The sequence below is a fragment of the Topomyia yanbarensis genome, chromosome 3, assembly GCF_030247195.1.
Source record: "Topomyia yanbarensis strain Yona2022 chromosome 3, ASM3024719v1, whole genome shotgun sequence".
NCBI classification, from domain to species: Eukaryota; Metazoa; Arthropoda; class Insecta; order Diptera; family Culicidae; genus Topomyia; species Topomyia yanbarensis.
In genome coordinates, this window is record NC_080672.1 from 366,013,458 (window position 1) to 366,031,856 (window position 18,399).

Consider the following 18,399-nt stretch of genomic DNA (forward strand, 5'->3'; position numbering starts at 1 on the left):
TAGAATGTAAATTGAAACGATTATATAATAAAGTGTACAGAGTAGTATGTAAAATATAGAGCGAAGTTTGAAGAGGTAAGTGTAAAAAGTAAAGGTGCAAGAGTAAAAAGTTAAGGGTAAAGTTTAACGAGTAGAGAATAACGAGTGAAGAGTAAATATAGGTAACGAGTAAAGATGAGAAAAGAGTAATGACAAAAAAGTAAATAGTAAAAAGTGAAGAGCAAAGAGAAATTGAGAGCTATGAGTAATGTGTAAATGGTAAAGAGTTAACATCAAAGAGTAAAGGAAAGAGAGTATATATCATAGAGTTATATGTAAATGATAAAGAATAAAGAGTAAAGCCTAAAAAGCAAAAAGTAAAGGATGAAACGAACTATAATGGGATAAAGATCTCATATGATGCTATGACGGATTAATGGATGGTCGCACGATGAAGCAAGAGTAAAGAAATCTTTTTGAACAGAAGTGTTATGAATAATGTGTAAATGATAGAGTAAAGAGTAAATGAGCCAGGATAAATAGTAAATTGTAAAGCGCAAAAAGTAAAAGGTAGAGTGTAAAGCATAAAAAATAAAATGTAATTAACAGTTAGAAATAAAAAGTAAAGAGTAAAGACTAAAAAGTAAAAGCAAGGAGTAAAGAGCAAAAAAATAATGACTAAAAAAGCAGAAAAGAAAAAAAAAACAAAGAGTAAAGAGTGAACAAAGAGTAAAAAGTAAAGTAAAGGAACAAAGCGTAGAGTGAGGCCTAAAGTTTAAAGATTAAATAATAAAGAGTAAAATAAAGGTTGAGTATTAAAAACTAAAAGTGAAGAGTACATATTAATGAAGAGAAAAGAATACAATGAGCATTAAAACGTTAATAATAATGTCCAAATAATACTAAAACATAGAGTGCAAAATCTGTGCTATAAAATGGAAAGTAAAAGGCATTCAAATCAATTAGCGAACATCAAAAACTTCATATGAAATTACTTGCATCGTTTATATTAGTCGGAATTTTTCGCATTATTAAAATTTGTATCACTGTCACACAAAAACGTTATTAAACAGATGTTGCATCCTTAATTCACAGTCACAAAAGGAGTAGAAGAGAAGGAAGATGTAGGATATAAGAAAGTAGAAAAGAAAAATATTATTAACTTATCGATTTTAGATGAGCAAGCCTTGATTGTTGTGACAGACAACCAAGCTCCAGATTTTGGTAGAAAGTTGACGAGAACGGACGCAAATTGTGTTCTAACAGCTCCGGTCACGACACGGAATTTGTCCGCTTTCGCCAAGTATTATAATAATGAGTTATGGTGCGATAAATAAAAAACTTCATTCAGATTAAGGTGTTTGAGCGCACCACCAAACGCTAATTGTGATTTTTCAGCTAGATATAAAGCAATCCCAATATTATGTTTATAGTTGATCACTTTTTTGTTGCATTCACTTTTGGAAAAATGCTGCGACAGCTGCGCGGACGGTCTGAAGTTGGTTACACTTCGAGTGCCAGACCCTGTATACTACGTAATAGGAAAAATATAATGAAAGGAATGCATCAAACCTATACGTAGAACAAATATAGAGAAAATTATGCTTCGGGACAAAAAAAGGGTAGAACAGGAGATTCATTATTGGAAAGAACAAAGGTTTCAAGTTTATCCACTACAAGCGATCATTCCGAATTAACTAAAAAATTGCATACAAATTCATGGGAAACGGAGTGGTTGCACCAGGGCAACTTAAGCCTGGAAGACTGGATTATGGAGTGGATAGCCAACCTAAATCACTTGGGGGAATCCTTCCGCTTTCACCTGAAGGTCCGAAATGAGACGCGCTTTTCTAACAAACAAACCATCAGGCAGGTTTAAGCTGGTATTGCGAAATTCTTTATTATGTGGCCGAATATTATTGCTGGAAGGAGATTGTTAAGTATTGTTTCTCTTCAGTTGGGCACCCTATTATACTACAGCATGAAAACCGTTGAAATACATTATAGCTAATCTAGTAGGCCTTTCTTGGAGTTTTTTTTTTCTACTGCGAGCTTCTCTAGTTTAGAGAACTGGATATTCTTTTTTCCGCTTTCAGACGTCAACCGAGCAACAGTCGTTACTAGAACCGAGGTGGTTAACCAAAAGAAACTACTTCGAACCGGATTGGGGCTTGGCCTTAGGTAATTTTAGTTGGATAATTTATTTGCATTTCAAGTATTCAGCTATGTTAACAGTGAGCTATTACATGAGTTAGCAACAGAAATCGCTAATTGGAATTAATACAGTAAAAAACTAACATGTGAGTTGGCTGAAGAGCTTCTGATGTTGGCTAAAACGGGTTAGTAGAAAAATTTTCGACGATGGAATGTGTGGGTTGGCAAAGCCGTATCGATGCATGGGTCGATTCAATAATGTAGCTGACACGCGGGTTGGCTAAGATAACTTCGACGCTTGGGCCGACCCAAAAAAATGGCCGACGATGGTGTTCATTACACAATACGGCTAACATGTGGGTTGGCAGATCAGGTAACAGAAGAATGGAAATGTTTCTGCGAACAAATAGCTTAGCTCGACACCATTAGTTTCGCAAGGTACATTACCACCACTGGAGGTACAATAGAGCTTCGTGGATTTTCAAACGCGTCGAAACGAGCATATGGTGCTGTGATATATGTTAGGACAGTTGTCGAGAATGAAGTACATGTCAATCTACTCTGCGCAAAATCTTGTATAGCTCCTAGCGTCGACCAAAACAAAAAAGAAGATATGACAATTCCTAGAATGGAGCTCCGGGCTGCCACATTATTGGTGGAATTAATGACAAGGGTGAAGGAAACAACGTTAACATCGAAGGCGCTTATTATTGGACAGATTCAATGGTAACTTTAGATTGGATCTCTAAACCTACCAAAAATTGGCCTACCTTTATTAGGAATCGAGTAGCCAAAATCAACGAAATGTCATCGTGTCACGACTGGAATCATGTTCGCTCTAAAGAAAATCCTGCCGATTTAATTTCTAGGGGTGCTTCCGCAAAGAAATTAGCGGAAGCTGCAATTTGGTGGAAAGGTCCGGAATTTCTGCAGGAGCAGGACCGACCGTGGGTACAGAAAGCAATGAGAACGTTAATTGCGACGATTGACTAACAACCACAAGATATACAAGATGAACGAGATTATACATTGATAGATCGATATTCCAGTTACACAAAGCTACAGAGAATCATTGCTTACTGTCTACGATTCAAACGGAACTGTATGAGTAAAAAAAACTGATCGAACCGTCGAACATCTCACCTTAAATGACTTAAAACAGGCACACAACCAAATTATAAAGATGTTTCAGCTGCAGCAAAGGAGCTAAATAAACTAACGTCCGGGAGAGCTGTTAACAAAAATAGCAGTCTAATAAGTATGAACCCGTTTTTGGATACCGATGGATTACTTCGGGTTGGAGGAAGGCTACAGTCATCAGGAGTAGGATTCAATCAATAAAACCCAATCATATTGCCTAGAAATTGTAACGCGACGTGGTTGATTGCTGTGCTACATCATCACCAGTATCTTCACGTTGGCTCACAAGGTCTTTTGTACGCACTAAGATTAAAGTATTGACCGATCCATGGTAGAGGTTTGGTTCGCAAGATTGTGCACAAATGCATGACTTGCTTCCGGAACAAGCCAAACACAGCGAAACAAATTATGGGACAAATGCCGGACATGCGAATAACTTCTGGAAGACCATTTCAAACATGTGGGGTAGATTTTGGTGACCCTTTCACCATCAAGAAAAACTTCGTTCGAACAAAAAAAAAACTCTGAAAGCGTGCATGGCCCTGTGTATCTGTTTACGGACTAAAGCCGTACATTTGGAACTCGTTAGTAGCCTTTCTAGTGCCTCATTCATAGCTGCACTAAGAAGATTCACTAGTCAGCGCGGGCGTTGTAATGTAATTTATTGTGACAATGCCACAAACTTTGTTGGTTCCCGAAACGAGATCAAGGCCTTAACCGTCTTATTTGAAAACGAAGTGGAACCAGCAATACGTGATTTCTGCATAGTAAGCTGACACGTTTGGAACAAGTACAAAAAAATGTACAACTGTTTTGGAAAAGATGGAAACACGAATATTTAAATCACCTACAGCAGAGAAACAAAAAATTATCTTCAATCCACCCTAATATACTTGTTGGGCAGCTATGTTTAATCAAAGACGATAACCTTCCTCCGTGTTCATGGATCACCCTGGTCCGGATAGTCTAACCGTTGAAATACATTATAGCTAATCTAGTAGGCCTTTCTTGGAGTTCTTTTCTACTGCGAGCTTCTCTAGTTTAGAGAACTGGATATTCTTTCTTTCCGCTTTCAGACGTCAACCGTGCAACAGTCGTTACTAGAACCGAGGTGGTTAACCAAAAGAAACAGAGATTCTGTGCTTCCCCGCCGAAAACGCGTAAATGTTTCTGTTTACGGGTCCGCCCTATCTTATTTTGGCCCTTCGTAACCAGCACTAATATTAAAGTTACCCGATAAACAAATTCTGTCTATTGTAAGTCTACCAGCATCCACTGGTAATGTCTTGAACTGATGGCAGCATGTCTGAGAGAGAGAGAGAGAGAGAGAGAGAGAGAGAGAGAAGAGAGGCTTGTATTGGCCAAACCGAACGGAAAGTACAAGACCAATGAGAATCAAATATCAAATGCAAAACTGATGGGCCAAAATCAGAATATAAGTTAAAAAGAACTAATCATTAAAATAACGATGGTTTGAACATTGTTTTTGTTCAATGCTCATCATATATTTCGCCTGCAAGAAATAAAACTTTCATCCGCGAGGTTTAATATTTTGAGGACACTCTAATCTACCTGCCTATAAATATGAAAAATGAAAAATCCAGAATAAAATTTTGAGATAAAAATTGGATTTGAATGTTTCGTGTTCTACTCGTCTGTAACTGCCACAAACTTGCTGGCAGTTGAACTTTATCACCCTTATTCTTGTTTACGACGAATGTGCATAGATAGCCCATTTGATTTTGCTGTTGTAAATCACTTTCGAACGAAGTTCGCGCTCGTCGTAAATAATAATAAGAGTGTACATCCAAACTAACACCACAATTGGCGTCAGTTAGATGCTAAATCCAAACAGTTCACACAACACGTACGAACACATAAAACAACTGCCGGGTATTAGGTGATGTCTTGGTTAACCAAGCACAGAAGCTCTGGGTCGCAAACGAGTATAGGGAAACGAACTGTCTTTTGGCATGAGAGCCAAACGCCTGCGAGTATGCAACATTTTTTTAATGACGACTGGAACACAAAACTTTCAAATCCAACTTTTTATATGTTAGGTCTTGTGCCCTCAGAGTGGTTAATCCATAATCAAAATCCGAGTTGGCATTTCTGACAATTTGACAAAGAGACACCACAACATTTACCCTGTGATTGCAGTGCACCTGTTAAATATAGATATTCAATTCACAGTAAAGGGGTTCTGCAACCCTCTGAGATTTTGAAGTTAAATCATAAGGTAATCGAACTTATTAACCTAGTTGAACCTAACCGGGAAAATATGCAAAATAAGCCAAAAAGGTTTGTTAAAAGTACAAATATTGCAATATAATTAACTAAATACATAATAGGAAAACAAATAAAACCCAAAAAAGAACCAAAATGTGAAAATTCAAATTTCCTTTTTATTCACTTGCTTTTTGTCAGTTTCTTTGAAAATTTTGGTTTCAATTTAAAATTTCCGTTTTTTCTTCCTAAACCTAGCTTTCATCTGGTGACTAATAAATAATAAATACATGTACAATTTACTCAAAGCTGCATATATGCAACTTAACTTGGTTAATCTCGCTCAGATATTTGTGTTGTTTTTCTTTTCATTTTTTTTCGCTACTGTATCAACTAAATAGTACATAAATACATAATCGCATAGAAACAGTACTCACGAGGATGAATTTCCCGCAGTCCTTAATTCCCCTCCCATTGCTGTCAACATTCATAGCTTATCCCCCTCGCGTAAGTCTCTTCGTTTTCCCTCGTTCCGTTGTGAGTTTCTCTCGTTTTGTAATGGAATTTCATTTGACACTGAGTGTAGTTTACCGCCTCGATTTAGATATCCCGAAACGTAGAAGGAAAACTTTACAGAAGAAATGAGCTGAGGTTTGTGTCTCACGTCAATTGATTGTGTCTTGAGTTCTAAAACATAACTACTTGTGATTTTTGTGTTTTATATCAACTACACTTCTAACAGGTTTGTTTATTTAGTACAAATTCTAGCTTTCTACAAATTCAGTGTATAGTATGCTCTGACGTTTACCCTTGCTGAAGAACTTTTGCGTAGATCTCACCACAGACGATGAGTGCGGGGCAGTCCAGCGTGTTCTAAAGAATGAGCTTAGAGCCATCTCTAACCTACCACTAGTAAACTGTTTAAAAAAGAATGACGAATGGCTGTTTATGTTGCTTCTAGTCGAATGCAATTGTGTGGCTCTGTGTTTATGTCAATAAATAATCTAAACTCACAGACAAACTGAACAGAAAGTCGTTTTTAGCAACGCACAACTAAAAAAATAAGAAAAATCACGCACCTTATTTTTACGTAGTTTACACAGCAAAAAAAAACTCGGTCCGTTTGCCTACTGACAGTTTCTACCAACTAATTATTGTGTTTGATTTTCGGTATATTGCTTAAAATATGGATTTTGTTGATTTAAATAAACTTCTCTATTAATTGCTATATAAACAATACTAACCAACAAACAAATTTGTTGTAGAATAATTTAAATGGTAAAAATATCAAACAAAAGACTCAAACGACTACACGGTTTTACTATGCACTAAAATTTAGTTTCCTGCTTGCTTTTACTTTAGCGTAAAAACTTAAAGAGGAACCACTAAATTCGTTTGCTGCTCTTCACCCGCCCCTTACTTTGTAATTTAGTTTTCATTAATTTTTATTCTGTTTTTTGCAGATTTGTTATGTATCGTTACTGAGATAAATGCACACAAAACGATCATATTTGGCTAAACTCGTTACTTCTTCTTCTTCTGATCCTTCTCAGCCTTCTTCTCGGCTTTCTTAATCAGCTTCTCCCGCTCCCGTCGATCTTTCTCGTTTTGCTTCCGCTCCTTCTCATTGAGCCGTCGCAGTTCCTTGATGTTGCGCTTGAGGTGTTTCTTGTCTTCGCCACCCACGGCCAGAATTTTAAAGTCAGGCTTCTCCAGCTGCAACAGTGCACCACCCTCGACCGAGTGCTTCACGAAGGCCGGAATGTGGTGCTCTAGACCGATACCCAGCAGCCACTGGCAGACCTGAAACGGTTAGGGTAGAATGCATTGGAAGGTTTTGTGTTTGGTTCTCGGAGGTAAGCTGCAAACGGTGGTCGACTAATAAATGAAATCCATATAAGCCACAGAGGTATGTGCCTTGGGTGTATGAGAAGTGTCGTATAAATATACGCAGTGAATAAAGTGTCTAATTTCTAGAAGATAACGTGTTAAACTGAATTTTTTTCTCTATATATGTGTGTTTGCGTACTATATCGTACTATTTGCTCCCCTGAAACAAATTGTCATCTCTCTAACTTGTTTCGTTGTTAGCAAGATTGCCAACACACCTCCTCAACATATAGAACCTTTTTTACTCCGATTGAGTCGTGATGCTGTTCCAGATTAACACTCTCGAGAGGCTTTGTCAAGATGTCCACAATCATCTGGTCCGATGACAGATAACGAAGATCTAAGATTCCGCGGTGATGTAGGTCCTTTGTGAACGCATGCTTGCTGTCTGTGTGTTTGGATCGACGCTCGATACGATCCGACATTTTAATACAGGACTTATTGTCTTCAAGCAATGGGGAATAATGGACACGAATCGTCCTCACCGAGATCGTCGAATAACCTTTTCACCCACAGTAGCTCCCGGCAGCCTTTTGACAAGGCCACGAATTTGTCCTCGGTGGACCTGAAAGCGACATAATTCTGCTTTCGAGGGGCTTAGCTTACTACTCCGTCACCGAATTCGATTATCTGCAGCAGCAGAATTCGACTTTCGATCACTCTCATTACCGACCCAGTCTGCATTAACGAAGCGCTCGAGACCTTTGGTCTCCTCACCCAGGGGTAAGCGGATTCTCCGGGTCCCCTTGAGGTACCTCAGCATGCGTTTGGCTTCTCTCCAATCATAGCCGGTCGGGTTTGAGACCTTCCGGTACAGCATCGAAGTTCCGACGGAGATGTCTGGCTTGATGTTTACCGCGTCGTATAACAAACTACTTACCAGCGAGCGATATGACGTGTTTGTTGGTAGATCTGTCTCAAAAGGATTTCACGAAGGTTGGATCGAACGGGACCTTTGCGCGTTTCGCGTTCTCGTATCCGAACCACCCGACAAACTTGTCGATGTAACTTTCCTGATTCATGGTGTAGTGACCATCTATGTTTTCCAAGTAGATCCCAAGGAATTGACGGAGATCTCCCAAAGAATGTCTTTGAAATTCGTTTCCGTGTTGCAGAAAATAACTACGCCATCCACATAAATCAGGATGACGCATAGTCCACACTTGTTCTTCTTTACGTAAAAGCACGAATCTGCTTTCCCTGGATAAAAGCCCATTTTCTTGAAGATGGTGTCGATTTTGGCGTTCCGAACTCGTGCGGACTGTTGTAAACCGTGCGCTTCAGTTTGCATACCAAATTGGTGTCTGACTCAAACCCACAAGGCTGCTTCATAAATATGTTTTCGTCACGGTCCGTGTAGAAGTCTGAGGCACACTTGATGTCCAGGTGTTTTGTTATCACACCGTCTCTACCCACGATCGTCAACAGCGTCCGTAGAGTTGTTTGCTTGGCTACTGAAGCTAACACAACGTCGTAATCAGTGCGTATCGCTGTGAGAATCCTCGTGCAACCAACCTACCTTTGTATCGCACGACTGGACCGCTTCTTTTTGAAGGTCCACTTATAGCTCACCGCTTTTTTTCCTAGCGGCAACTGCACCAGTTCCCAGCTCTGGTTCTCTGCGAGTGAATCAATCTCCTCCTTCGGGGCTACCTGCCAGGCAGCTTTCCGGGACTTTGAACAGCCTCAACAGCCGAATCGCACCGACGGTATTTACTTCATTGCTCGTCCGAATCGTCTCGGTACACGATGAAGAGCATCTGATTCGCTAGTGTTATCAAAACATGTGTTGTCTCGCTGTCACTGAAACCTTCAAAGTCCGCATTATCGGGCTGCGCGGACTGAGAGGTTTCATCTTCTTGAGATTCCGGTTCACCGTGGACATCATTTCTGTTTGTCGCGTGCTCGGAATCCTCATGCGCTCGTTTTCGAGACGCTTTTCTTAAGAACCGAATTGAATATTATTGTCTCTTCTTTGTTGGGGACCACATCCGGTTTATTTTTCTGAACGACATCCCTGGTTTATGTTATTGGCGTCTTCTCAATAAACTGCGCGCCGCGACTAACGATCACATACTTTGTTTTGTCCAGAAAAAGATGTGCTCCGACGAGTCAACAAAGCTGAGTTCTTTAGCAATAACCGAGAGCTTCTTTCTATTTTCTTTCGGCACAAGTACCCATGCACTGGTCCACAAAATCTTCAGGTTCCTGACATTTTGTTTAGTACCGTGCCACAATTCGTAGGGTGATGCTTTCACCGATTTTTTCGGAAGAATATTTCGGAGATACACAACTGTGTTCAATGCTTCTGCCCAATAGAACTGCGGCAGATTGGCATCGTACAAAAGACAATGAACCAACGGTTCTTACGCTCCTCTACGCCGCTTTATTGCGGACCATATCCCGTCGTAAATTAGTCTTGCATTCCTTCTTGCTTATAAAATCAACCAAGCTTTCTTCCGATGTACTCTCCTCCTTGGTCGGAGCGTAAGATCTTAGGCTGCCGGCCAAATAAATTTCTACATATTCATCGGATTGGTTTGATTATGATCATGAAGCAACGATACCCTCTCACGGATGGTACTTCGACCGGACCGCAGACATCGGTTTGAACCAGATCTATTGTCGCTTTCGTAATCGAGGATAATGTTTCTTTCGGGAATAGAGCTCACGAGCTTCTTCCTTCCAGGTATCACTCGAATGGTTCTTTGATGGCGGTGTCCGAACCTTCTGTACCATATGTGCTGCAGTCTATATTGTGTTGGCCGCTGGAGTGGCCATCAAAACGACCTTCTCGGGTTGTTCATAACTCTTCCTTCAGCACTGCCCTGACAACTGTCATTTCCCCCCTTAGCATTTGGCAACCATCAGCATCAAACATCATTTTCGCATTCTTCTCTATCAGTGCAGGGACCGATAGTAAAATCCTTGCCAGGTTAGGTGTATTCAGCGCAACATTTATGTTCATTTTTCTTGTTTGCCCATTCTCGTCATAACACTCAATCGTGCCGCACCCCAACTAATTTTCCGTCGGCCATTTTCACGCATTTCAAGACACAACTTTTGAGTTGATTAAAAAGCTCCGGTCGTCGACTGTGTGACTCGTCGCACCAGAGTCAACAATCCACGGTTTTGTGCCGTAAAAGTTCATGCACGTACCTACTTTCAATACCTTGTTGGCTACAGCGTTATCTCGCCAATGCCGAGCGTATCGTAGAACTCCATCTTTGTCGGACGTCCTTCCAGTCTCCCCGCACGTGCAGGGATCTCAGATCCTCTTCCACGGCGTATAGCCAACGTGTTCGTGACCTCCCACGAAGTCGGCGTCCTCTTCCTGGCTCCCTGCTGAATATTGTTTTCGCAATTCTTACTTCCGATAATATCCGCAGTTTTGTATACTACAACTCATGATTCATGCGTCTAAACCATACTCCATTTTCGCATATCCCGCCAAGTATTGTCCACAGTACTTTACGCTCGCGAAGACTTCGAATGCTCTCCTGCTCTCTTATCTGCCTCCCTCAACGTCCACGCCTCGTGGCCATAAAGAGCGACAGGATCCTCCTGTGTCTTGTATAAGGCGAATTTTGTTGACGTTTGCAGGTTGCAGGAACTAAGCCAAATCTAAACTAGCACAAAATAGACCTAAAAGGCCTTGTTGGCACTTAACCTCACGGGAAACATCGTTCATTTCATTTGTCTTGGCTGAGTTGATGACTAAGCCTATCCTCGCTGTCTCCCTTTTAAAAGGCACGAAGGCCTCTTCCACTGCTCTACGATCGATTTCAATTACATCAATATCGTCCGCTAAACCAAGGAACATATGCGACCATGTGATGATAGTTCCATTCCTTTGCACGCCAGCTCTCCTGATAGCTGCTTCAAGAGCAATATTGAACAGCAGTTTGAAAGTGCATCGCCCTGCTTCAGTTCAAATAAAGTTAGAAATGAGGATGAGTTCTCACTTGCAACCGAAAACTTGATTTTGAACCATCCAACGTCCCACTTATCAGTCTAATCAGATTCGCCGGAAAACCATGTTCTTGTTGAAAATAGCAAGAGCAATAGTTTGCCATGATTTTGTAGATGCTATGTAAAATAAAATAATATTTCATTCATTGTTTCACCGTTGAATAAGCAAGTTATTTCTTTGTCGTCCAACAGTTCTGACATAAACTTCCACAGCTCATTTCTTTTCACTGAGTCGTACGCCGCCTTAAATCAATGAACAGATGGTGGGTCTGCAAGTTGTACTCTTGAAATTTGTCTAGAATCATCCGCATGCTGAACATCTGATCCGTCGTTGATCGGCCCTCACGAAAACCAGCCTGGTATACGCTGACGAAGGACTCCTTAAGCGGTCTTAGTCTGCTAAACAGGATACGCGACAGTATTTTGTACGCCAAGTTCAGGAGAGATATCCCCCTGTAATTAGTGCATTCCAGTCTGTGGCATTTCTTGTATATGGGGCAAATGAGTCCATGCAGCCAACCAGCAGACTATTCTTCGTTCGCCCATATTCTTAGAATAATATGGTGGATTGTTTGGTGCAGCTGCTCCCTACCGTGTTTCAGAACTTCAACCGGGATCTCGTCCTTCCCAGCAGCTTTGCCGGTTTTCAGCTCACGTATAGCGTTCTTAACCTCGTCTAGTTTTGATGGATCCACTGCTTGTCCGTCATTTTTAATGCTTATCCTGTTCCTAGATACACTTTCACTTCCACCATTCAACAAAACCTCGAAATGCTCCTTCTATTTGCCAGCTACAATTGTTTTGTCTTTCAGCAATTTTCCCTCTCAGTCATTGCACATAACGGGCACTGGCGCTGATTTATGCCGCGCATCGTTGACAATTACATAAAATCTCCGCATACCATTCCGGTTCATACTTTCTTCCGCTTCGGCAATCACACATTGCCAATTACGTAGGTCTCATCTACCCGCTCATCCAGCTTCTGGCGGGGAGCACGTCGTTTGGCATAAGTTCGTTTGGCATAAATTCATTTGGCATAAGTTCATTTGGCATAATGTTCATTTGGCATAACCGTAGGTGACACATACGGTCGTTTGGAATAATGTTCATTTGGCATAATGGTCATTTGGCATAATGGTCATTTGGCATAATGGTCGTTTGGCATAATTTGAAATATACATTGAAATCTCCATTATATTAGGCGTTGACAATGCCTAATGTTAATGTGGTTACGCCACATCGCTTTAAACGTGGTGCTGTCCGACATCGCTCCGCTCCGTCGGACTTAAACTAGCTGATAGCCCCTATGTTTAAGTAATCCGGGCAAACGAGTGGATCACAGATTTGCTTGCAAGGGGCTGCCGTTCCGACGGGGGTATACAGATTCAAAGAACTGCTCATGTTTGAAAGAAGGGGTCAACTCCTAAGTTTAAGTAATCCGGGCAAACGAGTAGATCACAGATTCGCTTGCAAGGGGCTGCCGTTCCGACGGGGGTATACAGATTCAAAGAACTGCAATATATATATATATATATATATATATATATATATATATATATATATATATATATATATATATATATATATATATATATATATATATATATATATATATATATATATATATATATATATATATATATATATATATATATATATATATATATATATATATATATATATATATATATATATATATATATATATATATATATATATATATATATATATATATATATATGCATATATATATATATATATATATATATATATATATATATATATATATATATATATATATATATATATATATATATATATATATATGTATATATATATATATATATATATATATATATATATATATATATATATATATATATATATATATATATATATATATATATATATATATATATATATATATATATATATATATATATATATATATATATATATATATATATATATATATATATATATATATATTGCAGTTCTTTGAATCTGTATACCCCCGTCGGAACGGCAGCCCCTTGCAAGCGAATCTGTGATCCACTCGTTTGCCCGGATTACTTAAACTTAGGAGTTGACTCCTTCTTTCAAACATGAGCAGTTCTTTGAATCTGTATACCCCCCTCGGAACGGCAGCCCCTTGCAAGCAAATCTGTGATCCACTCGTTTGCCCGGATTACTTAAACATAGGGGCTATCGATTGTATACTATTCCCCCGAAAATCATTCCCCAGAAAGCCATTCCCCAGAATTCCACTCCCCAGAATATCATCCCCCAGAATGTACTATTCCCCAGAAAGTCATTTCCCAGAATGTACCATTCCCCAGAATTCCATACCCCAGAATGCACCATCTCCCAGAAAGTCATTCCCCAGAAAAGTTTAACTTTTTTATATAGATTTGATCTTCTCAAACGTACTACTCGTTCTCATTTCCATCGAACGACATTCTTCGATTCGGTCACATTTGAAATGATTTGCATTGTGTTGAAACCGGAAGTTAGGATGACATTATTTATTCCGAATTTAAATAAAGCTAACTTTCCCGAAAAATCATTCCACAGAAGCTAAAATACCGAAGTGTTTTCCCCAGAAAGAACTATTCTCCAGAAAACTGTATCCAGAATGAACCAATGCTCATAAGTTCATTCCACAGATATAACCATTTCCCAGACATTTTTTTTGAAGTGGGAAATTTTGTTGATGAAAATCAAAACATTTTTTCATTATGTTGGCCATATTGCTCCCCTCGAAAAGTGTACTGGTACCAGCATTAGACAATAGTAATATTTTTACTTTTCTTTTAATAATATAAACATACATATAGGACAAATCGCAAAGTTCAGTACAGGTGTGTTTTCAGTGCCATTTAACAACAACCATAGAAAGCGGTAGCCCCTAGGGGCAGATCACTCTAAGAATGTATAAGGAATTTGCATCAAATTGAAAAAAAATGCATTTAATTTCCATTTTTGCATCAGCTTTGCACTGCCTCGCAGAAAAGTTAGTTTAACAAACGTCCTACGCTGATCCACTTTGTCCGACGTTTTGTTAAATGTAGGGCTAGTTTTTCTGTATGGTTTTGACATCTTACACGCAACACAAACAACATGGCACGCAACGCAAAAACATTGCACGCAACGCAAAATACATTATGAATTTCTTTTTTGATGAAAATAAATGCATTTAATTTCGCTGATTTTTAAAAATGCATCACAAGTGATCTGCCCCTAGGGTAGCCCTCTTCCTAGGATCTAAATGAATGTAACAGCGTTATGTAAGTAAGGTTGTGTGGCGAAACGAAAACTTTGTACATTACCTAAGTCAAGGAACTGATGCATGATGCACGATGTTAAGCTGGTACGGATAAGCCATCGAAAGCGGCGGCTCCTCGCAAAAATATCGTTGCGCCAATTCGACCAAAACACTAGCTACACCTTTTATACACGGTTCCAACCACTCATTTACAAATTAGTCAACCCTCAGGCCAGGAGCAATTGGTATATCCCCCGTATACTTGCGCATATGTCAGTGACGCAATAATCGCAAATGCGATAACAGTCCTAACTAATAATATATTCAATTCAAAATGATCGCTAGCATTGACGAATAATTGTTGTCGAGTGTTATGTCTGTAACTCTGTACTATAAGTACCATTTGGCGTAAGGTATGAAAATACTTTCGAATGTATTTAGTGCAACCTGTTTGAGTAAACCGAGCAATTGGGTGGATCGTACATTTGCGTACGAAACATTTCCAATACAAAAGAAAGATAAATGCTCTAAAAACCCACGAAACCAATTGTCAAAATATGCATTCATTTCGATTTTAATATGGATTCAACCAAAGCTCCAAAGAAGGAATCAACATCTCTATGTTTGAATAAACCGGGCAGACGAAAAGATCACAAGTTTGCGTGCAAGAGTTGCTTGGCGTACAAATTCAAAGAACTGCTCATGTTTGAAAGAAGGAACCAAGTCCTATGTTCGAGTAAACCGGCTATACGAGAGGATAACAGGTTTGCTTGCGAAAGGCCGCCGCTTTCGACGGTACATCCTCAGCAGCTTAACACCGCATAAATTTCTTTAATTAGGTATGCGTAAACCTTTGGCTTAATCACAAATAATAAATAAAAACCATAACTTTTCTGGGGAATGGGGCATTCTGGGGAATGACTTTCTGGGGAATTGGGCATTCTGGATAATGGTTTTCTAGGGATTGGTACATTCTGGGAAATGTCTTTCTGGGGAATGGTACATTCTGGGGAAAGGAATTCTGGGGAATGGCTTTCTGGGAAATGGCTTTCGGGGGAATGGTATACAACCGGGCTATCAGCTAGTTTAAGTCCGACGGAGCGGAGCGATGTCGGACAGCACCACGCTTAAAGCGATGTGGCGTAGCCACATTAGGCATCGTCAACGCCTAATATAACAGAGATTTCAATGTATATTTCAAATTATGCCAAACGACCTTTATGCCAAATGACCATTATGCCAAATGACCATTATGCCAAATGAACATTATGCCAAACGACCATAAGTGTCACCTACGGTTATGCCAAATGAACATTATGCCAAATGAACTTATGCCAAATGAACTTATGCCAAACGAACTTATGCCAAACGACGTGCTCCCCTTCTGGCGATACTCAGCTGCTACACTTTCAGCCGAAAAACGTTGGATATTGAATCGCATAGTTCTGTTGTTTCTTGGACTCGTGATGCTGGATAATCGTGCACGAATCTTTACTACGAGATAATTATACGGGTCGATGTTTGGACTTCTGATAGTCCTCACATCAATTACTTCGGAGAATTCCCGTACATCTACCAGTACGTGGTCTATTTGGGAAAAAGTACTGCCACTTGGGTGTCTTCCGGTTTGCTTTCGGATATCCTTACATACAAAATAGGTACCACTGATTGGAATCCCCCTAGCAGCAGCAAAAGTTACATAGAGGTGCGCGCAGCGCCGCCGCTGCGCCGTGCCGGCAGTTACAGGTAAATATAGTAATCGAGCCGGCGTGGCGCACAGCTCTGAAGTTACAAGCCACAGGCCATTATCATTGGTAGCAGAATGAAGACTTTGCATACCAATAATTGGGTGAAAGAACTGCTCCTTAACAATCTTTCTTCCCAACCTTTGCGTTAGCATCTCCGATGACTTGTTCGCGCACGTATTTGCGACGAAAGAAACACTGCTTTCCGAATTTCGAGAAAGCTGCCGCTATTGGTCCCGCTTGTGGCCCTCCTTTCTACAGTTGTAGCAAATCAGCGGTTTCTTCTTATTGTTGCGACCGCGTACCATGTTTACCTTTAACACCGACTTGTTGCCGGATGATCCGTAACGGTTTGACACTTCGTCTCGCTTTACTAGTTCCAATGTGTGAATCGTATCAGAGCGACTCTCTAGTGCACGTAAGTTTGCAAACTTCTCAGAATCATTGCGACTCTGATGTTTTCCGCTAAATCCTGTCCAGCACTAGACAACCTATCGAATAATTCTTCCGTGGCGAATGGATGTTCTTCCATATCCTCGCCATCCGCGAAACGCTTGTCGCAGATTTGCTTCAATAGGTTTGGAGGTTAGTTTCCTTCTGGTGATGGTTTCTGAGGGCATCCCACGTGACCTTTGCTGTCCTTGTCGCATGGATCAGCCCGTGCTAGTTGTCATCAATCAACAGACCGATTGTTGCTCTTGCCTTAGTATCTACCATGTTCCAGGCTTAAACGGTTTCCTGCTGTCTTGGTTCCGGACACAACGCAACGCCACAGGTCTTCTCGAAGCTTCCGGAGGCTAAACTTGTAGCCCTCCATGTTCACTCCTAACTTTTCCAAAAATTTATGAGCGAGATTCCAAATTCGCGAAAATGGTGAAATAATTAAGATGGTGTCGCTTTTTTCTTCGAAACTGTCGCGTACAGACCCATAACCTGTCAAAAGAATATACGTAGTGAATAAAGTACATGTCTACTTTCTAGAAGAGAACCTGTTAGATTGAAATTTATTTCTCTATATATACATATGTATTTGCTATACTGCTCATAATCGCAAGTCAGTTCTATATTCTATGGGATTCCTTATCTAGATGGGCCTGACTTACGATTATAGGCAGTATATGCTGCACTGAAACAAAATATCATCTAACTTCGTGGTCGGTGTTAAGTCAGACTGGACTAAGTGACCTTACATTGATTTCCAATCTGTTAAAAGTCGAATGTAGCTGAAGAAATTCTTCATTCAGTGTCATCATTACCTCATTTTTAATAATTTGAACCAGTCTATTGATTTAATTGTGACAAAATTCCACTCGGAGCAATTTATTTCCTCAACCAACTCACCTGCTCGTTGGACCATTCCTCGACGGGGCCGCTCTTCCACTGGTGCGAATCCCTGAGACGTTCACTCGAGAAGCTCGACGTCGATCCGGACAGATCCAATGTGCGACTGGGCGAATACGCACCGGGTGACGTCGAACCGCTGCTGACGCTGGACGGCGAGGGGGGTCCCTGTGAACCGTTTCCGCCTACACCCTGCTGGCTTGACGGTGTCTGATGCTGCTGCTGTTGCCACGGACTGCTACTTCCTGGAGGAGACAGATTTTGTGGAAGAATGTTTTTCACTGCGAACGGTTCGGAAGCCGGATGTAAAAAAGAGAAAGAAAAAAAAACACCCAAAAGAACTACAGTTATCCATTCATCACGCAAGCTAAGCATAGCACTAGTTTTGAAAATTTTGATACTTTTATTCTTTCGTATGGCACACATGTGTTTAATCGGTTTTAGCACAGGTTTTGGTCTCATTCGCACATAAGTATCGTTTTTTTTACAAAATATTGAATTTTAACAAGTTTTCGTTCAGAACTTTTATCATATTCATTATTAACAGTAAAAAAAAGATTGTTAAGATTATTGAGGGGAGTTCAAATGGATAAATACAATTTTCCAAATCCCCGCGGACTCTAACCAAAAGTGACACACCTGTGCAAATGAGACTGCAAAAAGCACACGAACCCGACAGACAGCAAT

At 40.1% G+C, this 18,399-nt stretch overlaps 1 protein-coding gene across 9 annotated transcripts in view; it reads right to left on the minus strand.

Moving 5' to 3' along the window:
* Positions 1–2,032: 2,032 nt before the first annotated feature.
* The window catches only part of LOC131688459 (neurabin-1), a 277,301-nt gene continuing 260,934 nt past the window's right edge, over positions 2,033–18,399 (minus strand). For 8 of the 9 annotated variants that reach the window (XM_058972729.1, XM_058972732.1, XM_058972734.1 and 5 more), the window contains 2 exons: positions 17,713–17,993; positions 2,033–7,302 (listed from right to left, as the gene is read on the minus strand). In XM_058972729.1, the coding sequence (XP_058828712.1) occupies positions 7,024–7,302; positions 17,713–17,993 (560 nt within the window). In that variant the 3' untranslated portion in view covers positions 2,033–7,023. The remainder of the gene's footprint in view (positions 7,303–17,712; positions 17,994–18,399) is intronic. The other variant, XM_058972733.1, reaches the window with a different exon arrangement.